The 18,428-nt window shown below is 44.7% G+C and overlaps 1 protein-coding gene across 2 annotated transcripts; it reads right to left on the reverse strand.

Moving 5' to 3' along the window:
* Positions 1 to 8,552: 8,552 nt before the first annotated feature.
* LOC138163380 (calcitonin gene-related peptide-like) lies at positions 8,553 to 14,236 on the reverse strand. Of its 2 annotated transcripts, XM_069090887.1 has the most exons (5): positions 14,079 to 14,236; positions 12,183 to 12,278; positions 11,962 to 12,096; positions 9,290 to 9,467; positions 8,553 to 8,797 (listed from the first exon to the last, which is right to left on the reverse strand). In XM_069090887.1, the coding sequence occupies exons 2-4, from the start codon at positions 12,266 to 12,268 to the stop codon at positions 9,314 to 9,316; spliced, it is 375 nt and encodes a 124-aa protein (XP_068946988.1). In that variant the 5' UTR covers positions 12,269 to 12,278; positions 14,079 to 14,236; the 3' UTR covers positions 8,553 to 8,797; positions 9,290 to 9,313. The 2 variants fall into 2 exon arrangements, with proteins under 2 accessions (XP_068946988.1, XP_068946987.1); XM_069090886.1 differs by lacking the exons at positions 8,553 to 8,797; positions 9,290 to 9,467 and adding an exon at positions 10,303 to 10,877.
* Between the last annotated feature and the right edge of the window lie 4,192 nt (positions 14,237 to 18,428).

Genomic DNA, 18,428 nt, shown 5'->3' on the forward strand with positions numbered 1-18,428 from the left:
AAGGAAGGAAGGAAGGAAGGAAGGAAGGAAGGAAGGAAGGAAGGAAATGTCAGAGGTCTAGAATTCCCCCATTAGAGTCATTCTCTTGAGTCTGCCATCTGTCCTTTTTTGAAATGTGAATATGCTTTGGAGGGTTAAAGAACAAAGAGGCTTTCCATCATCCCCTCCTTAGTGAGAATTCCTTCTGTCTAGATGCTTCCCTTCTAATACCTCCTGAGAACAGCAGTTAGTCCTAAAAGAATGGGAGCTTTGACAGGTTTGTCATACAAAAATTATTTCTAAGACTCTTTATGAGCCTGGTCATTGAGACCACTGCTTGTCTTCTTGCTAGAGCCACTCACCACTATAAGGATAAAAACAAGACTTGTTATTTCTTTGGTATGAGATTTCCCTGGAAAAAGAAACATCCCCTACCAATGCAGGTCAGCACCTTCTCTGTCACTTAGAGAGGAACTGAGACCTGAGGAATTGAGAGATTAAATGACTTGCCTTGGGTCACACAGTTATTAAGTGTCAGAGGTGGGCTGCATACCCAGGGCTTCCTGAACCCTCTCCCACTACAGCACACTGCCTCTCCACCAACTACCACATACCTTCTAAATGCAAAGTTGCTCTCCCTTGCCTCAGAAAATGACAGAGCTTGAAAAACAGTTCTCCACTCTCTGATTTATTCTAAAGTAGTGGCCTCCAGAGTGAGGTAAGTTCACAGAAGGGTATACATAGGACTACTAATTGGTGGTTTTAAGGTGAAAAATAGATCATGTTCTCTAGTTTCAGCTAAACTAACCCATAAAAGTATCTTTAAAAGGTGATCACAAAAAAACTGTAGATTATAGATAATAAAAATAAGAGAAGCATAATCAAACAACAAAAAATGACAGCAGACACTTTGCCTACTCCCATGCTAAAGAGTTCTTGATCAATCATATTAATGAGGTTAAAAAATTCTGATTTAATCATATCTGACAAGTCATATCCCCCCAGTTGATATAATCAATGATTTAAACTATCAATAATTTCCAGTAATAGAAAATATGGATTGATAGAGGCTGAATTAATTTTCAGACAAAGAAATTAAAGCTATCTATAACCATATGAAAAAATGCTATGAATTAGCATTGATTAGAGAAATGCCAATTAAAACAACTCTGAGGAACCACTTCAGACAGGGTAATATGACAGAAGAAGAAAATTACAAATGTTAGAGGGGATGTGGGAAAATTGGGACATTAATGTACTGTTGGTGGAGTTGTGAACTGATCCAACCATTTTGGAGAGCAATTTAGAACTATGCCCAAAGGTTTATAAAATTATGGATCCCCTTTGACCCAGCAATATCACTACTAGGACTGGATCCCAAAAGGAAAAGGATCTATATGTACAAAATTACTTATAGCAATTCTTGTAATGGAAAAGAACTGGAAATTGAGAGGATATCCATCAATTGGGGAATGTCTGAACAAGTTCTGGTATATGATTGTGTTGGAATATGATCATACTGGAAAAACATGACAAGCAGGATACTTTCAGAAAAACCTGGAAAGACAATGAACTGATACAAATTGAAATGAGTAGAAGTAGGAGAACATTGTACACAGTAGCAACAATACTGTATGATGACCAACTGTGAAAGATTTAGCTGCTCTGATCAATAATGACAAATCCAAAGGACTCGTGATGAAAAATGCTATCCACCTTCAGAGGAAGAACTGATGGAGTCTGAATGCAGATCAAAGCATATTTTTTAACTTTATTTTTCTTGGGAGTTTTTTTTGTTCTGTTTTCTTTCACAACATGACTAATATGGGAATGTTTCCCATGACTACATGTGTATAACCTATATCAAATTGCTTGCCTTCTTAATGAGGGGGGAGAGAGGGAAGGAGAGAATTAAGAAGTTGAATTTTTTTAATTAACATTAAAGGGGCAGCTACGTGGTGCAGTGAATAGATCACTGGCCCTGGAGTCAGGAGGAACTGAGTTCAAATCCAGTCTCAGACACTTGACACCTAACTAGCTGTGTGACCTTGGGCAAGTCATTTAACCCCAATTGCCTTGCCTTCCCCTCTCCAAAAAAATTAACATTAAAAATTGTGTTTACATGTAGTTGGAAAAAAAAGATTTTTAGAAAACATAAAGCAGCATGGCATAAGAGAGAGAGCACTGGCCTCAGAGTTAAGATGACCTGATCTGGGTTCAAGTCCTGTCTCTGATACATCCTGGCTGTGTGACCTTGGGCATGTCACTTAGCTTCTAAGTAGTTTAGGAAATTTGCCAAGACTACAAAGTACAGAGAAGTTTCCAGTCTGTATTGATAGAGAGTTTCCCCACCAGCAAATTCCCTAGACCAGTGAAATTATAGGTCAAATCCCTATCTCTATAGTTTATAACTACTATCACTAATGATAAAAGCCATCCTAAGTACATACTATGCCTCTAGCTAGTAGCTAATGGTAGGATGAAGTCCTTACATAGAACTAAGATTTTGTCACTGAAAATTATTTGTGTGTCACAGATGAAAACTGTCATCTATACAGTCAGTTAGCATGTATTAAGTGCCTATTATGTATCGGGCACTGGCGTGATAGACGATACAAATAAAGACCGGAAGAAGAAGGAAAAAGAACCCTAGGATGGACATACACTAAAAAATAACCTTGTAATCAGTGGAGTGTATCCAGTGCCAGGGTACGGGTGCCAGCTTTTCTGCTGGTTCCACTCTGCTCCCACACTCATCACAGTCCTCCTACACGGTCACTCATAACAGATCCAGAATGGGAATCACAGCGCACAGGTTCAGGGCAGAGAGGGGCCTTGGAAAACATTTAGTCTAACACGTTCATCTTACAAATGAGGAAACTGAGACCCAGAAAAGTGAGCTGAGTTTCCAAAGGAGTCAGCAACAAGGTCAGGACTAGAAGCCAGATGCCCTGATTCTAATTTTAGTGGGAAGAAGGGAAAGTGGGCGGGAGTGAGTGTTAAAATCAGATACACACATGAAAAAAATGGTGGTAAGAATGGAAGAAGGTGGCCAATGGCTTTGGGCAATTCACTTAAACGAGCTTTCTGGGCTCCCATTTCCTCATCTTTAAGGTTAGGTAAGTCAAGCAGATGATCTCTGAGGCCTTTTCCAGTTCTACATCCCATGACCTTAAGTAACCTGAGGCCAGGATGCTGTCACAGGGAGCCAAGTAGGTATAGCACAAAGGTTGTTAGGAGGCTCAGGGCGCAGCCAACTTTGGAAATTAGTACTAGAAAAACCCCAGGTGCTAAAACTCTGGGTTTGTTCCAAGGAAGAGCTTGTACTCCTGAAAGTTGACTCAATCAGTAAGATTTAGGGCAGGGGTGGGGAACCTGCAGCCTCAAGGCCATATATGTCCCTCTAGGTCCTCAAGTGAAGCCCTTTGACCAAATCCAAACTTCACAGAACAAATCCCCTTAATAAAAGGATTTGTTCTATAAAACTTGGACTCAGTGAAAAGGCTGCACCCAAGAACCTAGAGGGCCACATGTGGCCTCAAGGCTACAGGTTCCCCACCTCTGATCTAGAGCTTAAGCAACAGTAGGTAGCGGAAAGAGCCCTGAATTTAGAGTTGTGAATCCATGTGCCTGAGAACATCACCCAAACTCTCTGGTTCCAACTATGTAAAATGAGAGGGTCAGAATGAGATTCTCTCTTCGAATTCTAAACTCTATGATCCATAGTGGGAACTTGGCGCCAGAGATAGAGGAGACCCTTAGAAACAGAACAGTTACAATATAATACCAACTAATCCTATGAGAAAAGAAAGGGTGAGGTTTGCCTAAAGCAGGGGGACTCTTATGCTGGGGTTCATGTTTTGTTAATATGTCAATGACTATATTTTAATATAACTCGTTTCCTTTGCAACCCTATGTGATTTATTTTCTACATTTTAAAAACATTATTCTGAGATAATAGGTTTCTCCAGAGTGCTGAAGGGGTCCAGGACACAAAAATTGTTAGGATTGCCTGATCTAAAGAGAGTCACATGGCTGTAAAGTGAATTTTTTCAATGAACTTGGACCAAAAGAGATCAGCACCAAAAATGGCAGCAGGGGCAAATAACCAAGGAAGAATAGAGCAAACATGTTCATCCTTGACAGAATAGTGACAGAAAGGCTTAGAGCTCCACATGGACTGAAGCTGGAAGGAAATGATAAGGACGGGAAGACAGCATCACCAACTCCTCTGGGAGTCTGCTGAAGCCATTCTCAGAATAATGTGTTTAAAATACAGAAAATAAATCACATGGGATTACAAAGGAATCCAATTATATTGAAACACAGTCATCAACATATTTTTTTTAAACAAGTTCAGGTTAAGAAAGTTAGCCAGGTTAACCCCAGGTTAAAAGCTCTGTGCTTTAGATACAAAGTGCAAACTCTTTTAAAAAACTAAATTGGGGGCCCCTTAAATCAAATTGTCTTGCAGTGCTTCCTTTGACCTCATCCAGGTATGGGGGCTGCTTTGGGTGCTGTGCCAGTAGAACGTAAGACCTGGTGACACACAGAACTTAGCACATAGTAGGTGCTTTATCAATATTTATTGACCGACTGACACCATATGGGCATCATCTAAGGACCAGTCAACCAGAGATAAGAGTGGTTCATCTATGAAGATTTGGCCACTGAAGGGTAAATGGGGAGGGAAGGGGGGATTAGCAACTCTTGAAGATGTTTTAGAAAGACACAGAGGAAGGGGACAGGAGTTGTATCAGCAGCACTACTGGATCTGTGAAGTCTCAAGATTCACTGAAAGTAATAGTGAATAGTGAAAAAGGAATCAGAATAAGGAAAGGACATGTCCCTGGCTTGTATGGACAGCAACGTGTTGAGATAATGTAATGGACAGAGTGCTAGACTTGGAGTCAGGAAAACTTGAGTTCAAATCTAGCCTCAGACACTAACTATGTAACCTTGTTTAAGCTCTCTCAGCCTCAGTTACTTCATCTGTAAAATGGAAGTAATAATAACAGCACCTACCTCCCAGGGTTGTTGTAAAACCCAAAGGAGATACCATGTGTAGAGTGCTTCATAAACTCTAAAGTGCTCTATAAATGCTAGTGATGATGATGATGATGGTGGTGGTGGTGATGACAATGATGATGATGATGATGATGATGACAGAGAACTATTGGTCTCTTTGTTAGTCTCTATTAAGCAGATCAACCTTCAAACTAGAATTAGAAGAGAAAAAAAGATTAAGAAAGAATTAAAGTCAAGGAAGTAAGGAGATGGTGAGGGCATGCTTCAAGATGTAAAAGAGTTCAGGTCTCTTGGCTTGGATAAATTATACCCTGGGGGCCTGAAACAATTTGCAAATTTGTGTAGCATAGTGACATGAGAGTGGGTGGTAGGACAGCCAAGAATGCTGGAACGACAGTCAGGAAAGGCTGGGTTCAAATGCTTCCTCTGTTCCTTCCGAACAGCATGACCATGAGCAGGTTATTTAAGCTTTCCGAGCCTCAGTTTACCCATCTGTGAAATGGGGATAATAATTTCCTATTCAGTGGTTTTGATGTTCAAAGGAGATGATAGAAATGTCACGAGCTCTTGTTATGATCAAACAGTCTTTGTCTCAAAAGATCTGAGCCCAAGTTACTAGTGGAGTCACCTCCCATCTTTGAGTCTCCATTTCCTCACCTGTCAAGTGCAGGTTAGAAAGCATGCACTATCTACCCAGTCAGAGACTGCTTTATAAAAATTAAAGGGCTAGCCATCAACAAGCATTCATTAAATGCCTACTATGTACCAGGTACAGGCTTAGGTGCTAGAAATATAAATATGAAGAATGGAACAATCTCTCAAGGAATTTGCATCCTACTAAAGGAATTGGACTAGAGAATTGGAAATAATGATAATTGGTGGTGATGGTGGTGGTAATAGTAGTTGTCATTGTCACAGGTCTGATTCAACTATTAATCAGATAAGTAGCTTTGACCTACTCTGTTCCCAACCTGGGCTGGTTCATGGGATGGCCTCCCACTCTGGGTGATGAGGGGAGATAGAGGGGGGGATGGGCTCACCAATATCAGTACCAGACTTACTTGGACATCCAATCTTAGCTCACTGCAACTTGCAACTCCTAAACTCAAGCAATCCCAGCAGCCTCAGTCATCCCAGTGACAGGAATTACAGGCCTGTGCCCATTCCTTACATCCTGATTTTCAAAAAAGGAACAAATAAATCTCGGAAAGTCCTAAGAGATGAGCTTTGATTCCCAGAAAAATTATCAAAGATATGATAAAGGTGATGGTTTGTGGGGACTTAATATTAGGAGCTTAGTAGACAGCATAGAGCCAGTAAGGAAAGTCAAATTAACCTCATTTCCTTTCATAATATGGTTACCAGCCTGGGAGATCAGGGGAATGTTGTAGATGCTGGTATCTAGATTTCAGCAAAGCCTTTGACAGAATCTTGTGGCATTCTTAAGGACAACAGGGAGAGATGTGTCCTGGATACAATTGTGTTCTAGTTCATAGTGAAAAGCTCATATATTGCTTTTAATATAGTAATGTAAGCTTAGAGAGAAGTCTCTAGCAGACTGCCTCAAGGATCCATTCTGGGTCCTGTACCTCTTTAACATTCTTATCAATTACTCGGATGAAGACAGAGAAAGTACATCAATCCAGTTTCCCTATGACAAGAAGCTGAGGCACATAAGTAATATGTGGGTTGACAGAATCAGGATTTGGTCAATTAGTCAATAAACATCAATCATTTATTAACTTATATATGCATGTGTATGCACGTGTACATATGTGTGCATGTATATACATGTATTGCATAAGTATCTACATACACACACACATATATATATATATATACATACATACATACACATACTTTCAACACTAAGATTTCAGAATCCAACCTGTAGAACCTGGCAGCTGGAAGGCAATTGAGAGACCCTCCATCTTGGTACCCAGTCCAGTCCCCTACACATGGCACGTGTTTAATTAAGAGCTGTTGGACCAAATCATGTCTAATTTCTTATTTTACAGGTAAGGAAACTGAGGTTCAGAGAGGTGGCTGGACTTGTCATAGGTCATAGGGGGCAGGGCTGGGATTAGAAACCAGGTTCTCCCCCAGGCCAGTACATTTTGCTACTTCCCCTGGAGCTCTGGTAATAGGGATGGAAGCAAGCCACATCACTGAAGAAAGAACACATTGCAGGTACAGAGGATGAAGGAGAAGGAAGAGTTGAAGTTTCTGATATTAGTACTATGCCTCTGAGGGCTGGCAAAGGGTACGGGTGGGCTTCTGGTATATCGCCTCTGCTTCTGCCCTCCCCTCTCCTCCATCTCAGTTCCCTGCCACCATCCACCTATCCCACACTGCCACTCCTTGACTTCCATTATTTCTGAAGTCAACATTGTTTCAATATATGAACTTCCTAACAATTATAGTTATCAAAAATTAGGAAAGGGATGCTTTGTGAAGCAGGGAGCTCCCAGTCACTGGAAGTATTCCAGCAGAGACTGGATGAGCCCCATCAAAAATGCTGCCAGTTGCACCTTTGAGGTTCTAGCATTCTGAGTCTCTGCCAAGCAGTAGTGAAGTTGTAGACTCGTCCAGAACTCCTGAGGGGTTCTGAAAGTCAAAGGCAAGCTGAACTATATGGGAGAAAACCTCCCCAAACCTCCCACCATTATCTCTCCTCCTGGTCAGGTAGCCAAAGCCTCTCTCTGTTTCTCTTCATTATCACAGTGTATCAGAGACCTTGAAAATCAGATACCCAGGGAACCAGGCCTTGCTCTGCCACCAACTTTTTGCATGAACTTGGCCATGCCTGGGGCTCAGTTTCCCCCTTTGTAAAATAATGCACACATATAACCCTTCCAGCTCTGACATGCTGATCCTCAACCCAGATCCTAGGCTATGGGGTAGTTCTAAAGGGCTCTGGAGATTACAGGGGATATATGGGTGGGTGATATATGTAACAAGTGTTGAAACTGAGACACCAATCCCTTCTCCCTTCAGTCATCAAGTTTAGTAATGTTTTCACTCTACCACAAAGGAAAGAGGACAGGGAAGGGATGGGAGGGGCATGAAAAAGAAGGGAGTTACAAAGGGAATGTGTCCTATGGGGGTTGGGAGCTGTTCCTTTCAGAATAAAATGGGCTAACAGAATTGTTTTAGGTAAGAGAAGCTTTCCCCCAGGCTATGGAAACCATGGTCACAGCCCAGGGCAGAGGAAGAGTTCTACAACCACTGTGGAGTACCTGGGTGGAAGAACATTCCCTTGAGACAAAGCACCCTCATATAGCCATAAATTGGAGACTGAGAGCTTAATCCAAGTTCATGCAAAATATTGGACCTTTTTTTAAACCTTGCTGTAGCTCACACACTAAACAAGGTTTCTCTCTCAAACTCACTATAAAACCAATCACCTGTTGGTCCTACATGGAGGCCGAACCCACCCCCATGTTCCATCTCAGAGAGCTGGTGTTTTCTGGGAGATGCTTGCCTCTAGGGGCTCCCAGGATCAATCGACTGGGCTGAGTTGAATCTGAGACCTCAGAGACCAACAGTACAAGCTGCTATGATGTTTTATTTGAAATAGAATTGCATATAAAAAAGAATGTACAATAATTAACCAGAATCAGCTCATTTCATATTATACATGACAGCAGTTTTGAACAAAGAAAAACACTCATCCATTTCTCTAGGAGGCAAAAAAACTTCGAACATCCACTTGGCCTTCAAGCTTCATGGAGGAAAGTTGCTTTCATTAAAAATTCAGTTAGCCATGGAGATTCAGTTTCTTGGTGATCTGGAAGAGAAAAAAGGCTCTGGTTACCAGCCTGCAATCACTGACCCAGTAGGTTCTACTCCCAGCTAGGACTTGGAAGGAGCAAATCTTATTTTCGAAAATACTGCTTTAACAATAATAACCTTTGGGTTTGGAATAAAATTAGATTTGAAAGGAATGCTAGAATCTCAGAATTGGCAGGAACCTTGGTGGGCATCCAGCCCAACCTCCCTCTCTTCCCCAGCTCCATACAGCCAAGGGGCAGCCAGTAGAAAGAACTGATGGATTTGGAATCAGAGGATCTGGTATTGAACCCTGGCTCTAGAACTTTCTACCAATGTGACACAGGGCAAGTCGCTTAATGTCTCATGGCCCCCATTCTCTTCTGTAAAATGATGAGGTTGCACTAGGTGACCTCTAATTTCCCTTCTAGCTCTGGATCCTGTAATCCTAAGAAATAAAGGCATAAAGAAAGCCCCTCCATAGCGAAGCTGCCTTGACTTTAGCACTCACCTTCCCCCGGGTTCAGCCAGGTGCCTAGATGTCCCTCCGTCGTCTGCCGAAAGCTTTAGCCCCCACATTGGTTGGCACGAAGTTACTCTTGGCCACGCCTCCTGACCTGCTTAGAAAATCTGCCAATCGGTGGGTCACACAGGTGGCGGTGTTGCAGCCTCTCTTCTGAGCAGTGACGCTGATTTTCGGAAGGGAAAAGAAAGGTTAGCTATCAGCCTCTCCCAATAGGGAGAGCCCTGGGTGGGACTCACTATAAGCAAATGCAGACACCAGAGCAGAATGAAACTACTCATTGGCAAAATATCACATAACAGTAAGGGACCATTTTAAACTTGGTTACCGGCACTGAAGATCACAATAAGGACCATTAGGAAGAAAGGTGTTCCCTGGAGCCCCTTTGAGGCATTCAGCCCATTATTTTAGGGATTCTACAGCGAAAAAGTCAAACCATCAGCCACATGCTAAAATTCCTTTCTTTCTGCTGGCTTCTCCATAGGTTCTCCTCCCCACCCCACCCCCAAGAGCTTGTGTTCAGCAAAGACCTATGAGAATAAGAAGGGGAACCGCTGATGCCATTGCTCAGTCAGTATAACAATCTATGGCTATAGATGCAAACACCCTGGCACTCCTCTCTTTTGTGCTCTTCTGTAATAAACATGTACAGCTCCCGTTACAGCCAGGAGCAAAGGAGAGTACAGTATGATCACACCCTTCTAAGCTCTCCAGTGACTTCCCCAGGGCTACGCTCCCAGACACAAAACATAGGAGAAAGGGCTTACCTGAAAGAGTCCCCATAACCACAGAGATCACCGAGTCACCTCTCAAAGAGTATTTGCTTACCTGCTCCATAGCCCAGGCATGTCCCAAAAGCTTATGGTCAATTAGTGTGTCCAGCAATCTATGAACTCAGACTAATTCTGAGGTCCCTCAAGTCTAACTCTTGATGAGACCGTAACATTTCAGAGAGATGGGGAAAGGGAGCAAGACTAAAGCAATCAACATGACAGCTGAAAGCCTTTTAAAAACAATAGGTTTATTCAAAAAGACTAAGCATAGAAGCAGTGCCCATCGGTACAACCTGAAACCAAAGGCTGGTTTGCTGAATGAAAGGTCCTAGGCAAGGAGTGGTACCCTCTGGCAGCACTTTCAGATTGATTCACTGATTAGGTAAAAGTCTGAATGATTTTTTCTTCCTTAGCCAGACTTATTTGTGCATGACCTTCACCCTTCTCACTTTAAAGTCTCAAACATTCTAATGAACACAGCAGAATCAGAAATCCTAGTTTTAAAAAAAAAGTACATGCATCAAGGTAAAGACAGAAAGGAAGGAGGGAAATGAGAAAGAAAGTTAAGGAGAGAACTTGGGGAAAGGCAGAAAGCCAAGCGAGTCTAGTTGCTTCCCAGGACATCCTCAGAATTTGCATAACGGTCATTCTCCAGGTCTCGCAGCACATCTCGTTTCTTGCCAGGTGTTCGTGCCCCGACGTCAGTGCGCGTGTAAGTGTGCAGCCTGTGCAGTTCCTGCGAGAGCTTGCCCAGCAAACAGGTACTCAGATTACTGCACCGTTTAGCTCTAGGTCTGTCCAGGCTGCAGGGAAAAAACATGCCAGAAGGTAACATGCAATGGTAACATGCATTTGCCCTTCACACTAGGCTCAGACTGATTTCATGCAAAGGGCTAAGGCTGTTGTGGGGGAGGGAAGAGGTCAGGATCAAAGGGGCTGGGAGGTTTGTAGAGAGACCATATATTCAGAGTTAGGAGAGCACAGTCTGAGGGGGAGACAATGCCAGTTGAAAAAGAAAGGGGCGATCAATGCACCTTGACCTAGAGCTAGCACTGAAGGTTCTCTCTAAAGCATTCAGCATGCTGGTCAGCCTATCATGCTCAGCAGTAGGCATTCATTAAAGAGGATGCAAAGGGCTCCCATGCCTCTGGCCTGGAGGGTGCTGAGGAAGAAGGAAGAAGGGAGCTGGATCCAAACTCCATGCCTCTGGGCAGCATGCACCATTGCAACAGAGAATTCTAGGAGCAACTGCTGGGCCTGATCTACAAACATACCTGTGAAACGGCTAAACTTTAAAATCGCCCTTTCTTTGCCAAGTCCAACTCACCCTCTTATGGTATTTTTTGGTGTGTCATTAAAAGTTGCAAAGAGATAATTGGAAGTAGGTTAAGGGGGCAAGAAAGGTTGGGGGACTCTTGTCAGGTCATAGTGTCCATCCCCCAGAATCATGTTGATCACACCTGAACCAGTTCTGGTAGGTAAGGGAAGGAGCCTCCACTCCAAGAGGGTGGTGGGGGAATGTCCCAGAGAAGGAGATAGCAGAATATCTATTTCTGGTTGCTAACAACTCCCACAAACATGAAATCCTTGGGCCTGCCCTCCATCTCTCAGACTGTAGCTAGAGCCAGCTGCCTCTCACTCAGCCTTTAGTAGATACCTAGGACAGCTGGTGCCAAGCCCCTGAATAACAAGCACAGCCTAAGGCAACTTCTGGCCAGATGTATTCTGTTGTAAACATCATCATTGTAGGTTGGCTTGGAAAACAAATTATCTCCCTTGTGTTAGCAACAGGGAAAAGTCAAGCATCAGTGTTCAGGGCTGTGGCAAGTGGAGGGGGGTAACCCCCACCTTACTGGTTCAGTGCTCTGCCTCGATGGTAAACCTTACCTGTTGTCCTCAGTCACCTGATCCAGCTCATCAGCTTTCATCTGCACAAACTCCTTCACCAAAGCATTAAGCAGGTGCCGAGCTTCATCATCGCTGAGAGTCACATGGTCTGACACGACAGATTCAAAACCAGGCCTAGGGGGAGAGGGAAACTCCTGCCATACAGGCCACTGGAGAGTACCCCTCCCCAGGAGTGCTTCTGGGGTGGGGCCACCTCTTACCTGAATGGAGCAGCCTGGAGGCTGTCCATCTGGCACACAACCAAGGCAAAGAAAGCCAGGAAGGAAGAGAGCTTAAGGAGGATCATGGCGTCCTCTCTGGAACAAGAGAGAAACAGAAACCTTTGGATTCTTGGATCACTCCTCCACCACCACCCCCCAACCCCCCCCCCCCCCCCACAACACTTACTTCACAGTTCACTGAAATTGAGGGACTTCCGAGTCTATTTGAAAAGTATTTATTAAACTCTTATTATTTCCCAAGCACTGGGCTAAGTGCTGGAAAGATAAAGGGGAAAAAATTGTTCCTGCCCTCAAGGAGTTTATGTTCTATTGGGTTATGTTCTAAATAACTGTGTCCCTACTAGATAGGAAAGAGCAATGAGCTGGGAGCTAGGAGACCTAGATTCTAGTCCTTGTTCTCCATGGGCATACTTCAATAAATCACCACCTCTCTAAGCCCTTGGTTTCTTTGCTCTTTCCAGAATGAACACAATAAACCCTGCCCTTCCTGCAGTCAAAAGGGCTGGTCAAAGGAGCTAATGGCTATAAAAATGTTTTCAAGATTGGGAAGTATTGTAGGAATGGAAAGGATTCTCATCAGTGTTAAGAAGGCACCACTCCCCTCTGAGCATCTCTCTTTGCCCTAATTGGTATAATCACTGCCAAAAACCAGGCACCAAGTCACAGAGAACAGGAGGGTCCAGTAAAAGCCTTGTGAGTCTCTCTCTTTGAGATACCTCTAAAGGACTGAGGAGTAAGAAGCTGTTAGCTATGAAAGGAATCCTTGCCTTTTATGGGAAGCAGAGATTTCACTTCTATGGTCAGTTTATTCTGTGCATTGGTTTCAATAGGTGCCCTCAAAGGTCGACTTCATTAAAGACTTGCCCTGACTTTCTTAAATAGGAGTCTTGAATCTATCTTGTTCCAGGAATTTAATTTGGAGAATATTGGTCCAATTAATTATCCATCTTTCCATTTTTACTTAGGAATAAATGCTACTAACTCCAGGAAAATGCACAAACTGCAAATAAGTAGCATGTTATATGCCTGTTTAAGTTAATTCAAGCTGATTGGTGACCCCTCTGATATTCAGCATAGGACTTTTTATTTGAGCAAGGGTTTTTTTAGACAAAAAATATCTCCAGAACATGCTAAAGTTAAGAAAATGTCTAAAGAAACATGTACTAAAGGCTCAAGGAATTGTTACTAGGCATGGCTTTCCTCCTTTTCCAAATAACCTCTTAAGAATTGGTTTCCAGAGACATGAGTTAAATTTGTTTCTGATTAGATAATTAAGAATCGCGTCAAATCACAATCAAATAATTAAGGGCCAGATACCTTGGCTGGAGACGCCTGGAAAGTCTAGTTGCTTGGGCTCCTCTTGTGCATCTCTGAGACCTGCGTTATTTGGGCTGCTAAATTCTCTCAGCCATTAGAAATGGAAGCTGCTTTTTTTTTTTTGCTCTTTCAAATGCAATTCAGTGCAAATATATTGTTATTTCAAAACCCTTACTGAATTGATATAATCCAGAATTGTTCTAAAATTAAAGCTAAATTCATTAAAGAAAGAGGGCGCCTGGAGAGGTTCTTAAAGCCACAGATGACATAATAACCAAGCCACAGGTGATGAAATACAGTATCTTTTTAATGGTCTACCCCTTTGAGGAGGGGGGGAGTCTATCCCTTCTGAATCTCAGAAGCACAATAATCTTCTCCAAACAAGAAATATTGCCCAAGCATTTCTAAAGAACAGCGGAGCTTTTAAAAAAGAGAGAGGCAAAGTTGGACAGGAAAGCATTTTTAAAAGCACAATGTAGGTTAATATTTATGAAAAAATCTCACATCTAGAGGTAGGTAACACACACAGTTTTAGCTATGAGAAAAAAGTTATCTTACCTGGGAGAAAGAGATTTCCTGAAGAACTGCAGCCCTGGGAGCCAAGCTGCAGGTTTCTGCCTGAACTGAGTTTCTAATCCTGTTGCTGTCCAATGCTGAAGCCTTCTTGGTTTATATCTACCGCCAGGCAGATGAGTGTAGGCGGTTGAGAAGCCCTTGCCAGCCAATCAGAAGGCCTCTTAACCAAACCAACCAATCGGAGGCAGGACTTGATAGCCTAGGTGCTCAAATGACGTCAGCCTCCAGTCATTCCAGTATCCCATTCACAAAACGTGCCAGGCATCTCCCTGTTTCATAGGCTTACATTTGCATTGAGGTCATTGTAAAGAAAAAAAAGAGGGGGGTAAGGGAGGAAGAAAAGAAAAACTGCGAAAGGGAAGAGCAAAACTCTAAAAGTTAATTAAAAGGGAAATTTTTTTACGTCATCAGTAATGGAAAGATACACTTTCCTGGCCTCCTGAGGCACATCTCTTTGAACAGGGGCTTCATGGGACAGATTAGTCTAGGTACTTAATGCAAGTGACATCTACGGCAAAAAGATATGCATTGCAAGAGGATATACAACTGAGGAAATGTTTGTATGAAAGCAAATTGTAATCCCCACAGCTCCTAATTCTGCGGGCAGAGAGACCTACCAGATAGCCAGGGACTGGGCTCAGTGTAGCACGCCCCAAAACCAACCTAAGGCAGCTGGAATCGCTGGTAGCTGGAGACATTGGCAGCCTGCTAGTCTCAGTGGCTCTTGTGAAAGTGGCTGAAAGTGTGCATGGCTGGATATCCAACAGTTAGGAGAAATGTGGTGAGGAGTCTTGAATGAAAAAGGGACACTGCTCTAGCTGAACTCCCATTCTGTGAGTCTTACCACCAGCACTGCCACCACCACCATAGCTGGTCTATACAGTGCTTCTTCTAACTTTACATGCAGCCACCAACACTTACTGCTATTAACTGAAGGGCTTTATTTACACCTACACTTCCCTTCCTCCTTTCATTAGTTTATTAGAAGTCTAGTTGGCCTAGAGTGCGAGGAAACAGTAATAAATTAAAAAAATAAACCTGAATTTGAGGAGCCAGGGAATCAAAGTAAGATTCCTTACACCTCAATGGGCACCATTGCCCCTTTCCAGAGCAGGTCGAACCCTGTGAAGGTCAGAATTCTAAGGGAATTCGGGTTGATCTAATCCAAGCTCCTCCTTTCACAGATGTGTAAAAGAAAAAGAGAGAGGCTTGATCAAGAACACATTTCAAATTAATGTCATTGCTTCAACTAGAACTCAGATCTTCTAGCTCCAGGGTTCTATAGCACAGCTGTACAGCCCAGGCCCATTCAGAGGGAGGACAGAGCCGAGCAGCATACCCCTACACAGACACCCAAAGTATTCGAGGAACCCATCCCTACTGGACTAAGTCCGAGAGGCCGTCTTCCTCTCCCAGTGACCCAGAGAGGCAAGAATTCTCTAGCCTTATTGTCCTACAGCTTGCCCGGCCGCCACGGCCAGCCTCTGATTCCTCAAAGAAAGGGGAGACCTGTTCCCCTCCGTTTCCAGCGTCCTCTTCCTCAGTGTTAAGGGCTTCGAACCTCCCCCCTTGGGTGCTCTATTACCCTGTTGGAAAGCCGAGCTTTCTCGGTGCTTTTGCGGGAGTGTCTTTGTGAGCTTCGCTCCAGGGTTCCTGCTCTGAAGAGGGCAATCGAGAAACCAGCCTGTTGTCTAATCTGTTCTTGGGAAGCCCGGGAACCCGGCGCCGGGCGACAATTACCCCGCATTTAAAGGGCTAAGTCGCCAGGAGCACTGGCTTTGACCGTTTAGAGAGTGAGAATCCAGCCCTCCAGGTGTTCTCTCGAATTACTCCCGCTTTCCGGGTCTCCAGGCTTGCTTTCTACTTTCCTCTGGACAGCGGACTGGGGACTAGGTAAGGCTAGCTACCCCTGGACTGAGCCCAGGAGGCCGTCGGAGCTCCCAGATCCCTATCCCAAACTGTGGGGCGGTGGGGTTCCTAGAAGTAAAGAAGCTCATTGTTTCAGCTGCTCTGTGGACCTTCTCGCTAGTCCTTCCTAGACGCCTCCCCTACCTCCCTCTCCAGCTCCGGTCTGAGATCTCTCGGCTTCATCGGTCTCTGGGATGCAGAGCCCGAGAGCCCTCAGTTTGCACAGCTGCCGGATGCCTCGGGGGCCTCTTTGCAGAGTTGCGAAGGAGGGCAAGAAGCGTTCCTTTATCATTCCCCAGCAATGATTCTGTGGTTCCCCACCAGCCCCCCTACTAAAACGACGGAATGGCTCTATGCAATTGTCTTCCCTTGGGAAGGGGAAGCAAAGGGACGGAAAATTGTGAGGAATTAGTAGTCCCGTTCATGCACACACACACTTCACGGGTTCTAGTCCTAGGGAAAAGCAAGTTTTCGGAGAGTCTGCCAATCTCCCTAGCCTTCACTCCCCTCCCGGCCTCCCTGATCCAAAAACCTTGGGTTGTCCAGTCCCAGAATTAAGTTTTGTCATCCATGTTCTGAGGGATGGTGAGAAGACTCTTGCTCCTTTCCTAGTGCGTTCTAGGTGACTACGACTGTGTGTGTAAAAGCCCCTGGGAATATGGGTGTGTTAGGCAGCGTACGCGCGCGCGAGTGCACTGCGCGCTCTGCAACCGTGCATCCTAGGCTCTGTCCGACTGCAGCCGTCCCAGGGAAAGCAGCGAGCTAACCCGCGGCTTGCAGGGAGCAGGACCGAACCGAATTCTCGAAGATGTGGACCCTGGGAGCTCCAGGCACGGAGCTAGCAGCAAGAGGCGGGCCGGGCACTGTGGTCAGAGCCGGAACAAGGGTCGGGTTAGGTGAGTTCAAGAATGAGGTCCATTCAGCGCGAACTTGGTCTCTGGAAGTGCCTACCTGGTGTTTGTGTCAGAAAGAGGGCTAAAGTGACATTCTGTTAGTTTCAGCTTCCCTTTTCTCGCTGTTGGGCGATGTGCTACAGTAAATGCAGGGGCGTGGCGTCTGTCTTTGTTCGTCTCTTTCTATACATCGCTCTGTATGTCCGTCCATCTCTGTCTATATGTCCGTCTGTCTGAATACCTGCCTGTCTCTGCCCCGAGGTAGCTCTGCACTGGGAACCCTTGGACACCTGACCCGACTCTGCACTCGGCCGAGACTGGAAGGAAAGACAGTTGGCGACTTTGCTGAGGATTGGAAAGAGAGGTGTTCCCCTGCTAACTGAGAGGGAAAGAGAAGGGTGGAAGGGTAAGACCTCAGGACGCCCAGGATTCCACCCAGGCCAGGAGCTGTCCCTCTGGGCTGTTAAGGAAGTCAGAGACTTGCTCCTTAGATCCTCTGACCCAACCTGGGGTCTTTCCAGCAGTCTTTTCCTTATCGCCAAACAGCAGGAAGTTTTTGCTTTGAAAGAACCCACTCATTATGCCCTGACATCCTGGCCATTCTTGGACATGGTAACCTGGATAGCTACCCTTCTGTGCATCTTCCACCCCCACCCAACAGTCTATCCAATCTCTGACCTAGGAGCAGCCTGACCTAGGAGCAGCCCAGGTCTCTCACCATCTCCCTCACTTCCACACTGAAATTTCCCGAACCTCCCGCCTAGAAGAAAGGTCAGAAACTAGGGCACGAAGAGGAGCCCAGGGAGTGGGATAGGGTCTATCCCCGGGTCTGGGAACCAGCGGCCTCGAGGCCACATGTGACCTTCTAGGTCCTCAAGTTCAGTCCTTTGACTGAATAGGATTTGTTCTGTGGAATTTGGGCTCAGTTAAAGGGCCGAACTTGAGGATCTTAGACACCTGGCCTCTTGGTCGCAGGTTCACCACCCTGGTCTCTCTGCAGCTCCTTAGCTGATTCCAGCTGAACCTTCACACCCAGACCACCTGGGCTGTCCTGCCAGTGAATGGCTTGAGAGTGGACTGGAAGGAAAGTGGTCGCTTCTAGGGAAGATATGGGACTCCCAAATTTGGTCCTGGGATTTAAACCATCTGGGCAAAAACCTAATCTCCCAATTCTCTGAGGTTCTGCTTAATTTGTTAAAGTAGAAGCCACTCTCTATATAGAGAGGTAGTGAGATCTATCCGTGTCCGAGACACAGTGATCTGGATGAGTGATGGACCTGGGGACCTAACTAAGGGTTCTGAGAAGGGAAATAGAGTATCTAGCACTCTGTAGCCTAAACCAAGAATACTAGACTCCTAAAGAACCGGGCCTCAGGCAAGGACTCAAACCTCTAGGCTTAGGCAGAGGACCGCTGGAGGAGGCTGGAAAGGACCTTGGAGGTGCATGGGACTCTTCACTTCTGTGACTGTGTGCTTTCTGAACTCTAAATCCCTCAGTGTAGACGACTGATTGGGGTACAAAAGCAAAACC

The sequence above is a fragment of the Petaurus breviceps genome, unplaced genomic scaffold (assembly GCF_028583685.1).
Source record: "Petaurus breviceps papuanus isolate PSGF00001 unplaced genomic scaffold, PetGlider_PUasm1.0 188, whole genome shotgun sequence".
In the NCBI taxonomy this organism is placed as follows: Eukaryota; Metazoa; Chordata; class Mammalia; order Diprotodontia; family Petauridae; genus Petaurus; species Petaurus breviceps.